A 22,787-nucleotide genomic window follows, 5' to 3' on the forward strand; every position below is an offset into this window, starting at 1 on the left:
AACCGGAAGAGATGATGAGAGTTCTGATCATGCTCCAGTCTTTTCATCGTTTCTGGGAAATCCTTGATCACATGTCGCAAAACACCCACACGTAGTCATTAGTTTCATATTAATACTTTATTTCTTTGGTATCAAGTTTCATTTTTCACATTAGTTACATATAAACAGGTTTTACAATAGATGGTGTATTTTGGCACGTACGACTTTGGCAACACACGCGGCATTAAACGTGTCATGACAGCACCTGGTGTTTAGTTGTTCAGCTCTTGTGAAATAAGATGTTTGGCGGATGCAGCAGTAACATGAAATGAAAACTCTGTGTGTGTTTGTGCGTGTGTTTTTTTGCTATGTGTCATGGCTGTCATGCACATCCCTGAGCACCAAGGCAGCACTGGCACACTCATGATAACACAGAGGCATGGTATTGTTTTTTTGATTTCGATCACTGCCACACAGTCCCAGTGTTTTCCTGTGAGAAACCATCGACTGCCATTCACAAAGCAAAAACTGACTGGACTGCAGCCTTGACTCTGAACGCCCACCCAAGGTTTTCACACAGATCTGTACTGTACATCATTACATTCTTACACCAAAAAAAAAAGTGCGGACAAAGTGCATATTTACAGAGTGCTGAACAGGTCCAGGAAACAAAGAGAGAGTCACATACAAGGTTAAAAAAAGGCAAGGTTGAACATATCTGATGAAAGTCACAATGTGATAAAGTTTCTGCCAGTGTGGAGACGTTTACAGTACCTCGTTCTGTTTACACAACCTTTCTCCAAGAGCTACTATCAAAAAAACCTATCTTCTCGAATGGTGGTCAATGATAAGCTTTATTTTAGAAAGCTGCATTATGCAACTCTTTGCATTTTGCTTATCTCAAATGATTTTACTCAAATGGATAAACTGCGCACTTGGATTGAATCCAAAGTTTTCGGACTACTCACAGATTTGTGTGAAATGTCAGCTGGTTAAGGATATGAAACATACAGGCAGGTAAACAACAACAAAAAATGAAATATTGTCTGGAGTCACTGCCTCGGCCTGGTCAGAGACACTGTAACAGGACGACCTGTTTTTATTTCTTCCAACTATCCAAGAATGAGGAGAAAATATCCGAGATAGGAAAACCATCTTCTTACAGATTTGGAGTCAGAGTCTGAATAATAGTAATCGGGGATGGCACCGCAACAGTGAGGTCCCTTCAATACATGCGCACGACCAATCCCATGTCATTCTTAGCTGTCAATCAGGATGTTTAACCTCTTTCACTATCTTAAATTGATAGAAACCATCTTTAAAAAAAGTTTAAGTGACTTCTTTAGTTAGGTTCAAGTCCCATCACCTAACATGGAAGAGGCAAGTGGTGATAGAGATCTTTTGGCTTCACTTTAGGGGAGCAGTCATGTTGTCCATCTTTAGTTTATGGTGAGGGAGCGTTTCCACATGACAGCAAAAAAGCCAAAGCAAACTTCAACCCACAGAAACAAAATTGATATTAAAAAATATTTATAATTTCTTAAATATAATTTTTTATCTGTTAGATTTTCAAGATTAAGCCTTTATCAGGTACCTATATAGCACATATTATTTCCCAAATTTACTGATCAAATAAGTTTTTAGCAAAATGACAAAACAAGGATCTTCCTCATGTGTTGCTAACACATCTGCTTAGCTGTGAGATGTTTAGATTGTATGTAAACTCACTTATTCAGTAAATATTTGAAATCCAATGTGCTGGAATCTTCTACACCCTCATTCCTGACTGAGCCGGCATTTGTAAAGTCACATTAAATATGAAAGGAAACGACCCTTGTGGGAAAAGCTGACGTCAGCGTTTTATATCCTTTGGTTGCGACGGCTTTGAGTCATAGATATTGGAGTTTTCTAAGAAATCCTGCACTGCATGTCAAGCAATATTCAATTTTTCATACAGAACTGTTTCTCCAGTTTCCTGACAGAAATGATGGAGACGTCGTCACAACAACATGATGAGTTTCCTTTGCTGTGTCCCGTCAGTACCTCTGTCAGCAGTCACATCTCAAAGTGACGGTACATGCTCTCCACGTAGCTCAGCACCCTCTGCCAGTCAGGACCCCCTGCTCTCAGCATCTCCTCGACTGTCTGTCAAACAAAAGGTTTTCAAATAGCTTTACAAAAAACAACCATTCATCTGTCACTGAAACAAGTCAGATGAGGCTTTGCCGGGAAACGGTTTGTTGTATTTGTTAAGTACACAGAGGCGTACCAGGGTTTGTGCGATCCCAACACTCTCTCCTGTTTTGAATGCCAGACCGAGGTTCTCCCTCTGCAAAGAAAAAGAATGAATCGATAAGTTGAACGCCATTAATCACTCGGTGGTTTGCGTTTCAGGGGCAAAGCTCTCACTTTGTTCTCTGGAGTGAGGCTGCTGTAGGGGACGTGTGAGGGGAGGTAGGTGTGGTAGACGGCGCAGAAGGCAAGGCCGTCGGCCCAGCTGCTGCTGAAGTTGGTGATGTCAATATTCTGCAAGGAAAGATAGAAAGATGGAATTAGAGGATATAGGAGACGGAGTAGCTTCAGATAAAATGGACAACTTTTTTGGTGAGTAACCATTTACGGAAAAACTTCAGACATTATGATTGTATTTCCTTGTATTGTATTTTCCGTTTGGCAGTATAGACTTTAATTCCTACTAGGGTTGCAAAATTCTGGGAATATTCAAAGTGGGAAACTTTCCATGGGAATATACGGGAATTAACGGGAAAAAAACTGGAAATTGTGTGGGTAAATTATACTAACTGTATTTACCTTGTCATATACAGACATAAATATAGACATTTTGTTTTGTCATAGGCTGATTTGAGCACTGAGAAAACTTTGGGCACTTGACTATTTGCTTCTGGATCTTTGTTTCATTCTTAACATAGGTCTCTGCACAGTATTTGCAAATGTACACAGCGTTTCCTTCTACAGTGGCTGGGGTGAAATGTCTCCACACATGAGATAGTGCACGTGGAAGTGTTCTGTAGAATAAGATGAGATAAAAAGCTTGTAAAAAAACACTAAAGCAATGCCAGAGATATAACAGTTGGCCAAACAATTGGAATCGTCTTTAAAAATATTTTACAATTGATGGATAAATGAATAGAAATAGGCTAGAGGAACAGATGAACAATCCTCAATCAGCATGTTAATATATTTTCCCCAGTAATATCATCAAAACTTCCCTGACTAGTCCTGCACACTACAGCAGGCCTCAATAGCCCTGCTGTAGTGTGCAGGATGCTGGGAATTATCTGTGCATGTGATGGAGAAATGCACAGTGCAGGGTTGAAATTCAACGTGCAGCGTGTGCTGCATTCCATACATCTTTAAAATAGAGTTTTGAATGATGTTTTTATTGCGCAGCGTTTAATTTGCGAATATTTTTTTTTTTTTTTAAATTCCCAAAATTTCCGGAGTTTCCGAAGTTTCTGGAAAGTTGCCGGAAATTTACCGAATTTTTTTTGCCCCTTTGCAGCCCTAATTCCTACAAAACACAGATTTGACATATTTTCAGATATTGTCAGGAAACTGTCAGGTATCATTACTTTAACAGGAGTAAATGCTTGGTGCCCTTTTATTTAATCCACATAAAATATGATAAACTTGGCATGAAATAGAATCTGGTTCATCTTTAGGAAAGACTTGTTCTGGATGAATACCTTGTAGCCCTGGGTTTGGCTCTGACACCAACGGAGCAGCGAGTTTCTCTTGGAGCCTCCATGGCGACGCAGCAGCAGGTTGAAACCATCCTGGGACCTGACAACAGGACACAGACTGCTGAAGACCTCGGATTTATATGTTAACAATAAAACAGTGTTGCTGTAAGTTTAGATTTTGTGGTTGTATTAAAAGAAACAGCTCTCGTCACATGGTTGACTCGTTTATCGAAAGAGAAACTTAATTAACGCATTGATTCAAGTGGTGTTTTGGCCCCAATATTGACTTCAACAGAAAAACACAAGTAATTAGCTTACACAGAGTGTAGCAATTAGGTTGGTGTGTGTGTGTGTGTGTGACTGTGTGTGTGTGTGAGTGTGTGTCCTCACTTGGTGGGAGGTAACTCGGTGAGGGCAGAGTTGTACTTGTTTAGAGATTCCTCACGTTTCCCTGCAAAAACGAGCAACAATACTGCATTACATAACACCAGGTCATGGTTATGAACATGCTGAAAAGAGAGGCGTAAGTTATACAACCTGTGACCCATTGACACGCTAACATTCATTAGTTGGCCACTCGGGGGCAGTGAAACAAGATGCATGCAATACCACTGTATAAAGAGTACTGCCAAACATGAGTAAAAAATGGTCTTTAAATATGAGTTTACCGGAACCTTAACACTGAAAATAATGATACACGAGTAATGTTGTGAACCATGATAAACCAAAACAATTAGCTGAAAGATGCTTCACTGTTCTGTGGAATTAACACAGAAATGAGTAACGGCTTCCTGCGGTTTCTTGTGTTTTATGTGCTTCCTGTTTCAACTCACACATAGTCGTCATTGTTCAAAAATGTTGATTATATCATCTTTAAAAAGGTGCAGGTGAGATGTCTTAAAAACAACTGTGTGTTTATAATCAGTTAATTCTTAACCAAAATACATTGTGCACATCCGGATTTTCTACTGATTTGTAAAGCTGATTCAAAATATTGGAATGTTTCCTTAATGTACTTAACTAGCAGTTCTCTTCTTCACTACCTTGGTGAACACAGTCCTTCTATGCTTCTTTGAGCTTTACCGCCATCTACGCTCATTTAGCAAAATAGCATAAAACAATCAGCAACACTATGTGTTTAGTCTCCCAAATCCTGTGTGCCGTGCGGCGCATTGTCCCGCTCATAAGAAAGTTGCTCAATAGCACATCCAATGGCAAAACAAAACCCTCAATGGATTGCCTTTAAGGTGTAGTAACAAGTTTTGTTTCTCTCCCTGAAAGAAAAAAACTGAAGTTTCTCTCCCTGAAATATAAATGCCTTTGATGTGCTTGGAGGTGGAAGGCACACCTTCCCCCGGCCACCCACCTACCCACACACAGGTATCGTAAATACACAGATAAAGCATATCAATTAGCTTAATAAAGCTAAGTTATCTCGGTTGTCTAGCTATGAGAAACTTCAGAACCTTCAGAAGCAGCACACAAACATTTGCACCATAGAAGTCGTATGAAGAAGAGTCTTCTCACCTCCGGAGTTTCCTAGAACCTGACTAACCTGAGCCCTTGAACCTCCACATAATTAATTGTACAGCTCAAAAACCACATTTATTTGTACAGTATCTCTACACACAAGCATACTGTACAACATTGCAAACAATCATTTTGTACACACACACCTATGTCAGTGCTCGACTTGCCATCTTGCGTATCCAGAGTTTTTCGGCCCCTTATTTGCCCTGAGTTCTAGAAAACAAAAGAATTTATTAAAATTAGGTAAAAATCATGACAATCGCAACAAACTGCTGCACAGACATTTGCAAACTAAACATAAAATATGGCAACATGTTTGTGGGTCCCACTGTTGTGGCGCTATTGGACTGGGATGTTCCATTCTGCATGGTGAGGTCCGACGAGGCAGGTAACCTGGACAGGCTTCTGTAATATGACAAACACAGTGGAGAGTAATGCACACAATAAGCTAAACCAGCTGTTTTGGGTGGTGTTTTTTTCCTAGACAGCCGTTTCACTCGGCTCCAGCTGTAAATTCAACTGTTCAAACTGTCCTAGCTCGGCCCAGTTCATGCCTGAGGATCGATTGCAACACATTCATATGATTCAATTAAATGAATAAGATAGGTAATAGGCTCTGGTTAGAAATTGTTCTAATTATTAATTTGCTGCAGAAGTAATATTTGTTTTATAAATCCTTTAAAAAGCACGACGTCAAATAGTTTACGCACCTTGATCTTTCGGTGGTTATCGTCCGTCGTGTCTCTGTTGATCGCACCTCCTCTCCCCTCCTCTCCTCATTGGTCACATTCCTCAGGTAACGTTTAGCCACGCCCTTACAGTCCGTTTTCGCATCCTCGCTTACGACATTCTTGGTCAGGTCCTTCTCGCTCCGTCTCTCCATCCCTTCTCGTCCCAGCCTGTACGACGTCCTCTCCGTGCCCCTCTGGGTTCCTTCTCTGCTCTCAAAAGTGACGGTTGGGTCTGCGTTGGGCCTCTCTGGGACCGGACACGGAGCCCGGGCCTCACTTTTACCTTGAGCCTGGTTGACCATTGCCAGTCTCTGCCTGCTCTCCTTCACCTCCCCCCTCAGGGTGACAAGTTGCGTATCAGCCTCTTTTTGCCTCTGCTGGGCAGCAGCCAGCTCCCTCTCAACATCTTTGTGTGCCGTCCGGAGAGCCGTCAGCTCCTCCTCTGCCTCTGCTCGCAGGCGGTCGGCCACTGACACCGCCACCTGGAGGTCAGCCTGGAACTGCAGCCACTCCCCACGCTCTGTCTGGAAGGAAAACAGTGGGTGCGTTCACAAGATGCTGTAAAGGAACACAAACTGATTTCTGTAGTGGTTCACACTCAAGGTGCTTTCATGACATGCACTGAACTCTGCAGATCATCCGCATTTTCTCCGGTGGTGAGGTATGTCTGAATGCTAATGTCCGAGTGAGAGCCTCAGGATTATCTGCAAACTATCCGTCTGGCCCTCTAGTATACCGTGAGTAAGTAGGGTAGTTAGGGGGGGTTTTGACGAATGACAGACAAAAAAATCTAAACCAAGTATAAAAACACACATAGAAAACGCAGACTAAGATGTCAATGGAGTTTGTGGTGAAATATTCGAACTGTAATGATCGATTCAAACGCAAAACAAACAATCTAGACGGACATCGAACCATCTGAAATAATTGAAGTAGTTACTTCTAATAATATTAATAATAATAATAACTAGTACTAAATAGTTTGCCTGATGATCCAACATGAAATGTAGCAAGCAAAGTCATCCTGAGCGGACATCACACCAAAGCTTCTGAGGAGCAGTGTGTGTTTTACACCTTCAACGGAAAATTGAATGAGCCAGGGTGACGGTTGTTTGTCGACTTTGTACCACACAGCTGTCATCAACATCAACTATCTGCGGGCAATATTTGTGAGCAAACTTCGTGTCATGTCAAATTTGTTCAAACTAGATTTTGGGGGGAAAAAGTGTCTCTATTACAAATCAATAGACATCTTTTTATATTGAAATGTGTTCATTACATGAAAACCTCCAGTTAATGTTTTCAGTGAAATTATGCTGCCTTGCTCATTTTCTACACCATCTCCACACAAAGTGAATAAAACTGGTATTTTAAACCCAAACTGGATCTCATCGTCAAAAGCAAACATGAACTGAACCCTCACAAGACAAGCAAACAAACAATTAAATATCTCACATACTCATTAGGAGACTAACAGTGGAACTGAGGTGAGATGCAAGCCTCAGCAAGCAGAGGAATGGAACTGGCAAGTCATTTCTCATGAAGCGTAAATGAATCATGAGCCAAAAAGGTTTGCCTCATGTCATCTAAAATCAAGTAACCAAGAATGCATTTTTATTTTTTAGCGTAAATAGGAGGACCCCTAACAAGCCCGGACACGGAGAGAAAACAGGATGAAGCAGCCGAGCCAAAGATGCATTGTGAAACTTCTGTGGTTACTGTTCTCCATTAGAAATGAGCCACACTGGTTAGATGAAGAACTGATTCTGAAGCAGATTCCGTTTCAAACTGAAACGTGAAAAATGGGCTGTTTTCATCCTTCAAGAGTATTATTGCCTCAGACAAGCACAAACACTAACCCAGACATCTAAAGACGCACTGGAATCAGTGAAGCCAAGAGGTAAATGATGCCAGACCATTAAAGAAAATACTTTAAGAGACCATAATCATACAATAGATAGAAGGAATATGAAAAAGCTAAAGAGAACAGGCAATAACAGTGGTTGTAATCACAGGGCGGTGGAGGAGGATGGGGAGGGTTGGTAATTAGAGGAAGAATGGATAGAGAGACGAGGAGGAGGAGGAGGAAGAGGAGGAGGAGGAGGAGGCCCTGTCTGAGCCAAGTCGCTGCCTCATCTGACCAGTGACTTAAGACCACAGCTGGACCAAATTACACTGGATGTGCGCGCACACACACACGCACACACACAGTATCATATTCCCCCTTTCCTCTCCCACATGTGCAGCTCTTATTCTTTTACCTCACCACCGAACCACATTGTCAAGTTTTCTCACACACATTCAGGGTAAGCTGGAGCAGACTGTCCCTGGAGACATGGGTCAAATGGTTAGTCTCTGTTGTATTTCTATATTGAGTAATAAATACCAAAGAACCCACTAGGACATGAAAGATCCTGTCGTCTACGAGTCGTCGCTATCTGAGTGTAGACACTCCAACTGGAGCATGTTTGTTTAAGGAAACAGGAAGGGGCGCTCCTCAGTTCACACTGAGATAAGGGTGTGGACTGTCAGTCTTAAGACACACACACACACACACACAGGCTCAGTCCCTCAAGACCTGACCTAGTGGCCCATTGCAAGACCAGATGTGGCGTCCAGCAGGCACACACACTCACACACACACAGAGATACACTTGCCGTCTATAGTGTGGGTGCACATCTGATTTACAGAGTTCCTGGAAAGCGTCCAGCACACTTGGTGATTGTGTATAGTGGGTACGTGTAGTTTGTGTGTGTGTGTGTGTGTGTGTGTGTGTGTGTGAACCATCTGTCCCGAGTTCACCTCCACACCCAGACTTTAGAACACATACTTGGGGGAACATCGCTCTGTAATGGCTCCTCTCTCCAGCTTTCCACAGTGTGTGCATTCAAAAAATGGTGACTTTTGAGGGACTTTTCACTCACTCTATAGCAGTCACACACACATGTACATTGAGTACAAAACGACAGAGATTCCCACAGAACGGCCACTAAAAAATAACTTCAGAGAGCCTAGAAATTGCATAAATGCCCTCGGACATCGAAGAAGATTCCCGAGATGCTGCCATTTACTGTGCAGAGCAAATTCAACACAATACACAAGGGTATATGCACAAGCACTCCTATAGGGCCCATATTGTAGGTCAGTTATAGCACCTTTCGAAAGCAGAGACATCCCAAAGTGCTTTACATGGTAAAAAAAACATATACAATGCAACATTAGTGTGTGTGTAAAGTTTTGTAACTGTATCTCAATCCGAGTGTCTGTAATCAGCTTTGCAAATGTGTACTGAGGTTGTATTGTGATTTGTAAATGTGTAGACAAATCTGCAAACGCATGCATGGATCTGCAAATATTGACACAAATCTATAAATATAGACAATGTCCTCCAACCACAAATCATAAGCTAAACTCTCCCTCGGTATGTGAGCAGCCTCCACATACAAAGCATTATTTAAGTCTGGTTAGCTGGAGCAGCCAAGCGAGGAGAAGACGGACAACCTGGAGATCATTCCTGGAAATCTCCGGCGGCGCTCACCTGGAACTGATACCAAAAGAGCCGCGCACTGAGATGGACCAAATTTCCACGAGGGAGCATAAATCTGACCTGCCATCCACCACTCCGCCATGAATGGGCGTGTTCTCATTTATGTTGGTCAGGACAATTGAAGACTGGCGGTGTATATAAGCGCAGGCAGCTGATGCGCTGGATAACATCCTCTGTTGCACATTGGGCAATAATGCGTCTTTGTTTTTTTAATTTAGTTTTACCTACAGTACATTAGTAATACATCGGATAAACACGGAGTGATTGGGGAAAGTGTGGATCAAGTCGGATGAAGAGGCGTGGGGGGGAAGCTGATAGAATGTGCCTGGAAGAATAATGTCTACTTGAATTACATGGAAAAGGAAGGAGGTAAGAGCTGAAGAAAAAAAAAAGAGCTTAAATGCTCAAGTTGGGGTCAGAAAAAAAGATAAATGGCAGGGGAAGAATTGAGTAGGTGGGGGAGGGAGTGATGTGAAGATAGAGGAAGGAAAGGGGAGAATGAGGAGGAGGAGTGGAGCAATGCAGAGAAAGTTGAAGGGTAATTGTTTTGAGTTCTTGAGCTCGGAGAGGAGCGGTCAGCTCTCTAATGGAGAAAGAATGAGGGAACGAGGAGAGAGGCACGGTGAGGGTAGGAGGGGGGATGGGAGGGGGGAGGCGTCCCTGCAAAGCAAAAACCAACTGTACTCGCCAGGACTTTCAATGCAAGCGTTCTGGTTGTTTGAGAGTCTTGTGTCCAAAGTGTAGCACGCACACACATGCACAACAACACACGGTCAGCCAGTCACTTCACGCTCCACTCACAAACCCCCCTCCATCCCACACAGCACAAAAACAAAACAAGTTTTGTCTCCCGAACAGCCGAATGTGAACCCCCCCTCCTCCACAGTCCGCACTGCACAGTCATTCAGTCAGAAGCTTCAGCTTCTATCGCTCTGCAGAGGGCCCATGTAAACACAGTATTGGATTGCCCGTGATGTTATACCTCTCAGCATGCCACAGTTCTCTCTGAGGTTTATCTGGCAGAGGCCCATAGCTCCAACCTCCTCGTTGAGATGTGGGAAAGTGAAGGCGAATGAGACAAAAGATACACAGGGAGCAGGATATCGAGTGGAGAAACCATGGAGGACAAGTTGTGCGTCAAATTAGAAAGCTTACTTAAAAGAATTCAAATTCTAATACATGGCTAAATAAAAGCATAATGGAAGTGGGGGAAGATGGTTTTAAAGGATGTGAACTGCAGATGATATTCCAGCTGTTGTGATGTGGCAGACCTGGAGGAAGCCGGGAGCCTCCGGCTTACAATACTCATAAGGGAGGGTCGGGAATTGGAAGCAACGACTAACAGGAAATTACCACAGAATATCACCATCCTCAGAAGAGCAAGTAACGCCCCAGCATTTGGACTGAAGTGCGTCTTGTTTTTGAAGAACTTTCATTCTTATTGGCCTATCCAACTTTAGGCTTGGGACGTAATAACGGGAAAGTCCTACACAGACATTTTGTGACTGGATACCAGGAAATAAACTTCCAAGTTTCAATATTTATCTTATCTTTATTGTTGTTGCACAGAGATGATTAATTCATTAACAAAACATCAGTTTCAAGCAGGCCAGTGCAGATTAAATTCATTCAAAAATATATAAATAAAATTAAATAAGTAAATATTTGCTAAACACTGATGCAAAAAAACAAACAGCTGCCCTTGAGGATATCATACATTTACTGAGTCAGACTGTTCCCTTATAAAAGAATTGCACTTACAAATATATCTATCTATCTATCTATATATATATGCTATATATATCTATATATATATATATAGATATATATATCATATAAAGGTAGTTGAACTGTAAACATCTGAGCAGTGCGATGCAGATGTGACTGAAAGTAAAATATAGACGTATAGATGATCACACAGGTGGGTTCACAGCTCTGATGCCCGACAGTTTGCAGTGAGGATGTGACTGTTGAAAGTGTTGTGTCAAGTGCTGCTTGTCTTGACGTTGGCGATGTTTCAAATGTTTGTTCATTGTTGGCGAAGTTATTCTCAATCTTCCACCTGTAGGCCCATTCAGCCTCCAGCCTGATGCTTCTCTTCAGATTGGCTCAAGCAGCACAACGTATAGTTCTGTCGGTGAACCTGAAGAAGGGTTTTTTTGACCTCCTCAACACAGTTCTATGTTTAGGGGTGAAGAGTTGATGTTTTCTCTTCCAAATACTCATCCTCTAAGAAAAATCCAAATTTTTTGTTTCAAAGCAACATGCAGCTGCAAAGAAGCTCCCTCAGTCCGTATCTCAAACTTCTTCTTTTTTAGAAACATTTGTAATCAGTCTTGATGTAGTGGAAACTTCATTTTTAAGTCTTTAACAAGGAAAGCAACAGGAGTCCTGCAGATTTTCAAGAATCAACTTCCCCCTTCACAAGGAGGCTCCATAGGCAACAATCTGTGATCAGCTTTAAGACACTTGAACAGAAGGTGATCTGAGGGATTCTCCTCTTTTGGACCCCTCGGCAGAATCACAGGACAGGAAGACCTCAATTAGCAAAGCTGGACCTCCCAGAGGGGCCGAGCGGGGCCCATTCCAGAGCTGTTTTGGTGTCATCTCCTGGAACACTACGGTGACTTATGTATAATTGGTGTGTGACTTCCTGTTTACATTGCTATAACTATCCTCTTCAATCTTTCAACTGTCTTTCTCATGTGTGGAAAAGTAGGAGCAGATATGAAGAAGGTGCATTCCAGTCAGAAGTGCAATGTCAAGATGAGCCTCATAAGTAAAAAAAAGAAAGAAAACTAAGTAGGACTATATAACAGCCGGTACACTATCAATTCAAACCACTGCTGCCTCGACTTCCTGTTGTCAACACTAAAATAGACAGCTCATCAAAAGAACATAATATATATATACCATTTTTTGATTTGCAGAGGAAGAAGTGTTTCCCAGAGACATGGCTACAGGAAGACACTCTGGATCCCCTCGTTACTAGCAACAGTTTCAGGCTCAGGCGGACAGGATGGAACATCTCTGCAGCCCAGACACTGATCTGTTAGCTGTGGGGAGATTTCATGCACCATCCTGGATTGTTGTCGACACCTGCACCTGCTGTATGCTCACGTAAAGAGACCTCAGTTAAGAGATTCTACTGGCACATCTTCTGTAGTTATACTATTTAATGTAGTTACACTGTGAACCAGAGAAGCCTCACAAGCACAGTATTGTTTTCACTCCGATCCGTCTGTGTGCCTCCCCAGACGATTAACTTTTAGAGCTGATCAGTCAAAAGTCCACTAAAATATCCAAACGAAAAAGTCACAAAGAAGAAGTCACAAAGTGATGTATTTCTGTCTGCTGTAGGACTATAGACACAACTTAAGCTTAAATAGATCCCAAAATAATTATGATCATATGACAATAATGATGTCATACAGTACAGTAACAAATCATTCATCATATAATATAATGACCTCATGATGTTTCATTACAAAAGGCCATTATTACAATATGAAGAAGTGTGCTGCCCCTCCAATGTTTTTTTTGTTTGACTTACTCCTACTTTTCACACTGTGTGTTATGAGAAGATAACACAGTAATTTCCCTTCAGGGGTCGTTCAAGGTTTTCTGTTTCAGTTGTCGTGCCAGTTGTCAACTTTCACACAAAAGCAATGGAATTAATTGGGGAGCATGGACTGTGGCCTAGCTACAGTTGCCAAGCCCAAACTGAATAATTACCGTTCAAGGGAGTGGTTTCACCAACAGTCACTTACTATTAGTATCATACTGAGTAGCCAGCACCAAACAAGTGGTAGAGGATAAACTGTCCAGAATGTATTTAAGATGGAGCACACCTCACCTGCAAAGTGCTCTTCAAAGTCTTCACTTCTGCCAGGAGCTGCCTCAGTATCTCTGAGGGAAGGAAACAGAAATGTCATAAGACAGCACATGCATATCAAACACTAAAAAGAAATGTCAAGGAAATAAACCTGCCCTTCTCAGAAATGGGAAACGGTAAGCCCACAATGAAATGAAAAGTTTAAGTGTTCAAACAATAACTCCACGGGCCTGGATATGATTTATATGCAGTATTTCAAGTGTATTTTAATTTAAATACTGGTAGTATAACATATATCTCTCTTACCATCTGTGTCCGTGGCCCGATCGTGACTGTCGGTGATACCCAGTGATGTATGACACTCCTCCAGCAGCTTTCCCCTTTCCTCAGCCGGGGCGTCCCCAGATTCATGACCCAGCATTAAAGACTGACTCAGACCACTGTCCCTTTCCCTCCAGGTCAGTCCTGAGGAACTGCCCACCACAGGTGAGGCACTACACGGAGAAGATGGGCTTTTTGTGGGGCTGAAAACCACAGTCTTCCCCTGGGAGGACGGAGTCCGAGGCGTAGAGGTAGGAGGACCCCCGTTCCTTCCCACAGCAGCTCCAGGCTTGTTATTGTGCACCGGGCTGGTTCCAGGGCCAGTGGCTGGGCTGTTTGAGCTGACCGACGGGTGAGGCTTCCAATTAGGAGCGGGAATGAATTTGCTGGGAGTGGTCGGCGTGGTGGTGGTGGGATGAGATTTCTTCCTGATTGGTGTGATGACTGGGACTGGAGGTGGAGGTGAAAGTGGGGCAGCGAGGGAGGAATGAGGCGTGGTGGCGTGGAGGAGTTGGGGGACGGCAGGAAGGTCATTTTGCGGAGAAGTAGGAGGAGTGTGGAAACTCTCCCCATGGGCCCCTGAAGAAAAGAAACATTCAATTCAGACAAGCAAAAAAAAGTACATGTTTAAAGACCCCCCCCCAGTCAAGACATTAAGATTTGACACTTCATAGGCTTAACTACTGGATACAAACTGTCTCCTTCAATGACAAATTAGATTTTCCTTGTATATGCACTGGAGGGATTTTCAGTTTTTTTTCCTGTCCTGTCGTGTGCTACACAGGTTTTTTACTTCAAAGCAGTTTGGGTTTTCATTTAGATCCTGTGTTTGTTAAACAACTGGAAAGATTTCAACAAAACAGAATCTTTGTGACAGATTCACACAACAAATAGTGAAAGACAAGTTATCATGTGAGAGAGAGAGAATTGCTTTGCATGCCACATGCAGCTGAAACTTGAGATATAGCTGCTGTCTGACTGTCATGTGACATCACGATACCCCACACTGGCTTTACACACACCTAGCTGATGGTCTGGAACGCTCCCTGACAAACCCAGGGCTGCTTTGAGCCCGGACAAAACCAACTTGTTTATTTAAACTGTAGAACTCTCTGAGGTAGATGACATGGGTGTGGAGTTTAGACAGAGTTTGCCTTTCAGACATGCACAATGCAGCGCGAGGTTTGACGTGTTCACAACAGCAACAAATCATCTGTTGCTCAGGCGAGAGGTGGAGCAGCAGGGTGCAGCAGGGTGCAGCAGACAGAGACAGGAAGTGATGTATTAACTCTGCTGCGTGGATCATGTGATCATGTTTACCCCGCCAACATCGCCAGTTCCAATCACGACAAACTCTCTTGGCATCTTCATCAGTGTCTCCTACATGTGTGTCGCGCTGTCCTACGATGAGATATTTGATTTATTTTTGTTCTTGTGTCTGTCGAGTGTCAGAAGCGTCATCATCACCCCGAATTCCCAGTGAGCTAGTGGGGGGGTTTAGGGTTAGGGTTAAACCTTTATGAGATCAAACGTGCCACAGGTAAAGCGACAGCCGAATATTTTCTACAAGCACTGGAGGCGGTTGACCGATAACAAGGCAAGCTGACCAATCAGAGCAGCCTGGGCTTTATCAGGAGGATGTCCTTAAAGAGACAGGATCTAAAACTAAGGTTTCATACGGAGGCTGAATAGAGGAGTTGCAGCAAAGGACAGTGTGAGAAAGGTGACGTGTTTACGGACCATAAGAGCATGTAAACCTTTTCAAGTTAAATTCAAATTATGAACCTGAATATGAGCATCGTGTTTCTCCTTTAAGTTTCCACATCACTCCATATCAAGCTGGTCATAAACGGTGATCCAAGTGGAGAATCCTCCTTCAGCAGATGAGTGAACGAGGCTTTATAGTGTCACATTCATCATTCTAAACAGTGAACCTCAGATATTCAAGGGAGAACAAGGGAAAACCTTTTCTTTAAGTGGACGGGTTCAGAGCAACTGAAAGAGACACTGAATAACCAACTATATCCTGGACAGACTGACGGCAGAGGAAAGTCGTGCGGTCACTCATATGGCATGTTGTCACGGAAAACACATTTCAGTGAGGTGACCGGGACAACAGGGCCGCCATTGGCCAGCGGACATCCAGACCCGGCCGTGCCCCTGAAGACACTTTGACAGTAACATTCCTCTTGGACTGCTCATCCACAGTGTTGCTGTAATGTTCATTCTTCAAATTTAGGAACACTCACATACTCGGAGGACAAATGTCCCATGTCCCAGCAGTCAGCTGCAACTTCATTTCCAAACTTGACCGTTAACATGATTTTTACATTTCGGCTCAGCGCTCCTTTTAACTCAGAAATGATGGGAACCAGTGGATATCACGTCTCCTCCCTCTCTTTCGTCCTTTACCTTGTTTGGACAAAACAGCTCGAAAGATGAATGTACTTTTTTTTTTCTAGAGCTGTAAGAGCAGCAGCCAAACATTTGCAAAGCTACGCACCACCGGCTGTGAGGTCCAATCACTAGGAAAAGAAAGACAGGGCTGTCTAATAACATTCTCATGTCACCCCTGAGTTTTGTTTCTTCATTCCAAACCTTAATGTGCTTGTCCAACCATGGGCGGCAGATTGACTGAATGGCTGTGTGTGTGTGTGTGTGTGTGTGTGTGTGTGTGTGTCAGAGAGCATTAGGCTTCCCATGATTAATCCGTTGCCCTTGTGCTGAGCCGGGGAATTCTGCCGATTCATCACAGCTGGCCCGGCGGGGCCTGAACGAATCACACGGGGACGCGAGGAGAATGACCACTGACTGAGCAACACACAGGAAGCCTGCCAGGAGGCCGCCTGCCGCTCAGCATGCACACACACACACGCACAAACACACGCCCACGCATAGAGAGTCTTTCCGCCTGATTCTCCTTTTGTTGCCTCGTATTTCCTGATCGCCCCTCATCCAACCTCTCCTCTCTTTTTAAGGAATTTTCCTGTAATATGCTCACTCCTCCGGTATCTCTCCTCTTTTTCTCTCCACTATAACTACTACTTGAATCAGAGCCTTGAGATATGCTGGCTTTATTCTCAAAGAACACACACACACACACACACTGTCAGTCCTCTGTGTTAGGTGCCAAATCTTTTAGAAATTCAGTTCAGAATTCTGATGAAGAGCAAAGAATATTCAAAGGACGTGATTTGACCGGAACTAGAGAGCTTTTAATTGAATTAGGATTCATAAGGGTATGTACATGTGTGTGAAGTCCAGGTATTGCCCATGTTGTGGGGACCTACATCTGTTTACACAGTCCCATTGTGGGGACTTATTTACCTTATGAGGACAAAAGGTCGACATAACTGAAAACCTTTCATTTTAAGGTGATACTTAGTGGTAGGATAAGGATCAGTTGAGGTTAGTTACATTGAGGGTTATCCAAGTGGGAACCATTGTTAAGGTTTGAGTAAGTCTACAGTGATGGACACACGACTGTGTATGTGTGTGCATCCACGTACCTGTGGGTCCATGGCCTTCCTTGCTGGAGAAGTTGCCCATAATGCTGCAGCGTTGGGGTTTGGGCCCCAGGTGCAGCCCTGCGGTGTTTGTTGCCTTTTCCCCCTCAGTCCACACCGAAGTGACACTGTGGAGGTTACACACACACGGTTATCCAGTTGAGAAGCAATTCAGTGGCTGCAGCTCCGCTTCACCAAACATTCAGCCAGCTCCGGATAATCATTTGAATGTTAAGAAAATCTGCGTGATTTGCACAGTGAGGCTGAAACAGGAGACTGAGCATATACCACATGTGCCAAACAAAGTGTTGTCATGTCAGGTTTAAATACAATCTGAAAACTCAACACGAGAAATGCGGTCAAATCAACAGAGAAGCAGCTAATTACGCGTTATCTAAACCACAAGATCGTCCAAGTTAGCAGAACTCATTTGAGACACCTTTGCATTTTTGTCAACAAAAGATACCGTCCAAAACGCTTCTGATAAACGCATCAAAAAGTTTTGACGCGCGATCAAACTTGCAATGCGCGTAAAACATGTTTGGAAAAGTACTTTTGCGCAGACAACGCTAAAACCTGCGCCTTTAACGTTTTAAAAAAAAACCATTGAATACAAACCGCTGCAGGAAAACAGATCAAGATCCAGACAATCCGCTGTGAGTTTTTTGTGAACTCTTCTTCTCCGCGCTTTGCTTCCTCCGGCGCAGCGCAGCCGAGCGCACAGTGCTGCCTCTCCACCGGGGAGGGGGGGGGGAGAGCGGGGAGAGGAGCAGCCGGAACAGACCGGGACCTGCTGCTGCGTTCACTTGGAACAGAGTTTATCAAACACCCACTGGATTCAGCCTCTTAAACAAATATATAAACACGGATCAAAGCGATAAAGTCTGGTTTTAACAGAAGGGAATGAAGAACAAAAAAGGATGAAAGATGGCTGCTGGGTGTGTCCACTGGAGGGCGCAGTTACGCTGCGTCAGATGGAAACCTGTTGCCTTTTCACCAAACCTCCATCATGGAGCATGTGTTGATCCTCTGACCTGCTGTTTGAATATCAACTTTGAATTATCTACAGTTCATTTAAACCAACTCGTTCCGTCGCTGCTGCTCTGATTTGACTTAATTCTGCCGTAAACAAAACAAACACAACACGCTCCTTCCATTTCCTTTCATTAAACCTCCTTAATCCTGTTTTTGTAAACTCGGATGGTCGCCCACACTGAGCTCTGCCAGATGTTTGTTCCCATCTCCCATGTTTGCTCATTCTGGGATCTGTTGGATTCCTCTCTTTCGTATTGGCAAGTTTTAACCCCACTCTGTAAAGTGCCTTGTTGTTATTTCACACTATTTGTGTACACATTTGAGTTCAGTTAAATGTGGTTTTTGTTCCAAACCTTTAGGCCACACACATGAACTCTGACAATCTCTTCGCTCACAAGCACAAACATCTGTATTCATTGAAGAAAATGTACTGAATCATCTTATGACAGTCAAGCTGTTATTGATCACTTATTGTGACTCGTTTGCTGGATTATATTGATAAATCTGTCTGGAGTCATGTCTGTTCCAACATTACTCAAAGTCTGTTGCCCACTGGCTTTTTTCCTCTGCCAAGGAGGTTATGTTTTCACCCCTGTCTGTTTGTTCATTTGTCTTTTGGATAGTATGTGTCCCATTTTTTTTTTTTTATGAAAAGATTCCACGCAAAATCTGAGTTTGATTTGATTGCAGTGAAGGGTGCAGGCTGGAAAGTCACTTGTCTCCGATCTTCCAGACAGTTTTCAGAATGTGAAAGATCCAATTCAGACTCATGGCAACCCTGCGTCCGAGTGTTGGAATTCTATATTATTGAAAAATCCCCAAATGCGATATTAATATCAATTGTCCTCAGCTTGTTTACTTGATTATACCTTTATTTATTTATTTAAATTAGTCTCCTATATTATTAAGTAATGTTTCTTCAAATGATGTCACAGGCATCGAGATTCTCTCTTCATAGTAAGGAAATGATTCATCCTAACAACAAAGAAGATGTATCAAATCAAATAACTTGGAGTTACAAAGTTCTGTCACCTCTTTGAGGGTAATAACAGCAAAACAGCCTGAATTCTCTTTGACTATAAACATTAATATCTCGGTACAAAAACAAGTTGCGTGTCTGTGCAGAAACAATGAGACACACAGGTGGGACTGAAGTGCAACATGCTTTTATTTCACAAATCTCTTCCAACATGTGGTCGTTAAATATCAATCATGTTGCTAACAGAACAAATCTCTCCTCTAATGGACGCAGCTTCATTGGATGTAATGGATGAGCACTGATGTGTGAAGCTCAGCAAACAAAGACGAAGACTGGGCCTCCAAACGAATCCCCTGTATTTAAACAAATTTCCCCCGGGGGACAATAAAGTCTAAAGTCTTTATTTCTGACGGCTGAGGCGTTTGCAGGTATTCGTTCTGTCAGTGCAGCGTCTCGGCTGCTCTGCACGCTGCTGAGCGAAACAGGAAGTTTGCTGCAGTGAGCAGACCCCACCTCGCTCTCTGACTGAGATCAATAGGTTTTCACAGGGGCTCTGTGCTCACTGTGCAACACTGCAGTATAGAGAGAATCCATCAAAACCAGCCAGGTGCACCACACCACCTCCAGCCCATACACACACAGTGATTTCACACTCGTGGGAGAGCAATGCATGGACATGAGTACCAGCATGTGAAATACCCGGACTTCACATCAGGTGAAGCTCATGTTGAATCTGCAAAGTGTTCAAAACCCTGATGTACCTTTTCCTTTTCCATCAGGTGTATGAACACACAATCCTGATGTTTACAGACCCTCACGTCGCCATTATGAAGTTGTTTCTGGGTCTCTGTCCAGCGTGAGGGGACACAGTGTTCAGTAGCTGATGCCAGTATGAGCCATTAGTTCCCTCTGCTGAGTGGACTATTATCATTTTGTTGGTCCTGGATTGCTGCTACCAGGGCTCTAAAAAGCCACAACTGGCCACTGGTCCAATTTGGCCGACAGACAAGAGCGGCTCTTGAGCGATGAAGAAAAAAAAATTGGATTACAAGTTCTGGCCGACCTCTAAGTGATGAAACACTCAACTCTCTCACCGTCCTCATTTTTCACAACCTTACAGCTTACTAGTAAAACCTCTTATTGTTTATAGAGAAATAAAACTCCATCATATCAGGTTCAATTGATGTCTACACTCTCCTTACTCAGCATATGGGACAGTCCATTTGAAGACAGTGTGCGCTCCGCAAGGCACTGCACGCATTCTCAACCACGCTCGGTGTCTCGCCACATTTCAAATCCCTTTCAACTGCCAAACACACGTGGAGACTCCATACAAATCCACGTGGGACAGGGGGACGAATGGTGGACGCCGCAGGGGGAAAGCTACAAAGTTGGGATGCACAGGAACTGCCTCTCATGGGTCCTTGTCTCTCTAATACCAGATTAGGTCCATGAGTGTGTGGATGTGTGTGTGTGTGCCAGGGATGATTTTCCACTTGGGTTAATTATACCCACTGAGAACACACAGGCTTATCCAGGAGGAATCACCATCCTTACCCGGCCTGTTTGCCAGCAGCAGCGTCCCAGCAAGGTAAAAGTAGGGTTCATAATCCGGCACGGTGTATTTATGCAGGTGTATTTTTGTTTGTTTACATGACTCAGGTATTGATACTGAAATCCACCAAACAGGCTGCCACTGTCTCTCTCACCACTCCGAACAAATAATCTAACTTTTCAAAAAAAAGAAGTACTGGTGACTAATTCAGCTACAACCTGTGTCTTCTACCAGTGTCTCCTGATTGACAGTCGATGCCAGCCGACGCCACGGCTACCTGATGGATGGGGGTCGCTTCTCCTCAGAGGAAATAAATTGAAGTCATGGACAGAGATGGGCCGCTGAAGCACTTACACATGACTGGCTGTCTGACTGTGGGGACGGGTGGGGGGGCACAGCGAGAGGGGTTGCCAACCATCTGTGTACTGAGGGGCGCTGCCAAGTGTCAGTCCCTTATTACGGTGGGCCTCAAGGAGACACTCAATGTCTCAGAATTAAACATTTAAGCTCATCCTGTCTCCAGTCTTTGGGAAGTTCCAGCACATCACATGCTCATCCAATCATTCACACTAATTAGTGTCCACTCAGTGCATTAAAGGCTCTAATATTACGGAGTAATTCATGAAATCGAGCGGAAGTAAGGCTATTTTTACATGTGTCGCACTACTTTCAGTAACACAACATAAGCTATCGCTCCCAGCTTCCTGCCGACACACAGGTTCAGTCAGAAATCCACACTAGCACATCTTCAGAGAGCACATGGGCCACGTTTGTGCAACGGGCCAGCATAGCTACAATCTTAGATGCACTAAAATGCAGCAACTGAAGCTCAACCAGTGACGCCGGCCGACCTTGATCCAGCCCTCCAATCACATTTTTTTTCAAGGGAACTTCTGGCCAACAAAGGAGGTGGGTGGGATCTCCTGACAGGCGTTGGCCCTGTGAGTTACATCCAGAAGGGGGGTCTTGTGGGCCGCCGCGCTGGCATCGGTGTGCGTGCCAACCCACTGCAGCACGCGGGCAGAGGGCCGGTGGTAGAGGGCCAACTGCCTGGAGCTGTAGCCGCACATAGCGATCCCCACTGCCCCCAGCAGCACGGCCAAACTGGGCATGGTCCTCTCAGCCGGGGGCACTACGGCCACATTATGAAAGGCCTGGGTCTGAAAGAGGAGGGAAAAGAGGGTGAATACGTGATCAGAGGGATGTTTTGAGTGAATATGAATGACAAACACATCAAAGTAGCAGAGAACAAGAATGATCACAGAGTTATGATTTGTTAATATACAAAGTATATGCATGGAAGGAGATCAATTTGCAGCACTGGGGGGGACAACAGGCCTAGCAGCCCTTTTTCCAAACACTCTTCTGCATGAAATGAATGAAACACAATATGCTCACCTCGGCCCCCACCCCATCTAATCCACGCGACCAATGCCCGTGAGATTTAAATCCCATCTTCTCTCATTTACCTCAATGCAGAGTCTCTGCACGGCAAAAAACTAAAACCTTGTCTATTCTGCGTCACAGATAATTTCCTCCACCGGTCCCTGACAATTATAAAGAGCGAGGAGGAACGGATAATAGAAACTTCATAGTTGCAAATGGAGCTGTGTCACAGGCAGTTAGGAAGGCTCATTCACACAGCTCCCATTTCCGCTTACAGTGCAATAGACTGTCATTGCATTTCTGCATTGTTTGTGGTGAACAGCAGGGAAAAAGAGTGTTTTATGAGCTAAAACCAAATGCATCCTATAATTACGGAAACAATAGACTGGTATGTATATACTGTGCTGGATACAGACTGAGCAGTGGCTGCATAATGGTTGCATATATCTTACTTAAGCCAACCTCCTGTATGCTCAGTCCCTATAGAAAGCTACAAAAGCCGCATACGTGCATTATGGCCGCTCTCTGAACAATCGAGTTGTTCCATTTTTTCTTCTAGTTAACAAGGACTCTCAGAGCACCGTGCAACCTTGACTTCAAGTCCAAGACGTTTAAAGGGTTTTCTGCCCTCTTCTTATAAAGGTCTTAAATCAAAACAAACTGCCTGCTGCAGATAAA

General features: G+C 43.7%; 1 protein-coding gene across 1 annotated transcript; it reads right to left on the reverse strand.

Annotated features, from left to right (window-relative positions):
* Nucleotides 1–102: 102 nt before the first annotated feature.
* si:ch211-195o20.7 (cytospin-A) lies at nucleotides 103–17,905 on the reverse strand. Its single transcript, XM_053434941.1, has 12 exons — nucleotides 17,773–17,905; nucleotides 17,158–17,282; nucleotides 13,634–14,227; nucleotides 13,349–13,401; nucleotides 5,924–6,468; nucleotides 5,543–5,618; nucleotides 5,360–5,426; nucleotides 4,074–4,134; nucleotides 3,687–3,783; nucleotides 2,389–2,505; nucleotides 2,249–2,308; nucleotides 103–2,124 (listed from the first exon to the last, which is right to left on the reverse strand). Exons 2-12 carry the CDS (start codon nucleotides 17,195–17,197, stop codon nucleotides 2,035–2,037), a joined length of 1,800 nt encoding a protein of 599 aa, XP_053290916.1. The 5' UTR covers nucleotides 17,198–17,282; nucleotides 17,773–17,905; the 3' UTR covers nucleotides 103–2,034.
* Nucleotides 17,906–22,787: the final 4,882 nt, after the last annotated feature.

The sequence above is a fragment of the Pleuronectes platessa genome, chromosome 11 (genome assembly GCF_947347685.1).
Source record: "Pleuronectes platessa chromosome 11, fPlePla1.1, whole genome shotgun sequence".
Lineage (NCBI taxonomy): Eukaryota > Metazoa > Chordata > Actinopteri > Pleuronectiformes > Pleuronectidae > Pleuronectes > Pleuronectes platessa.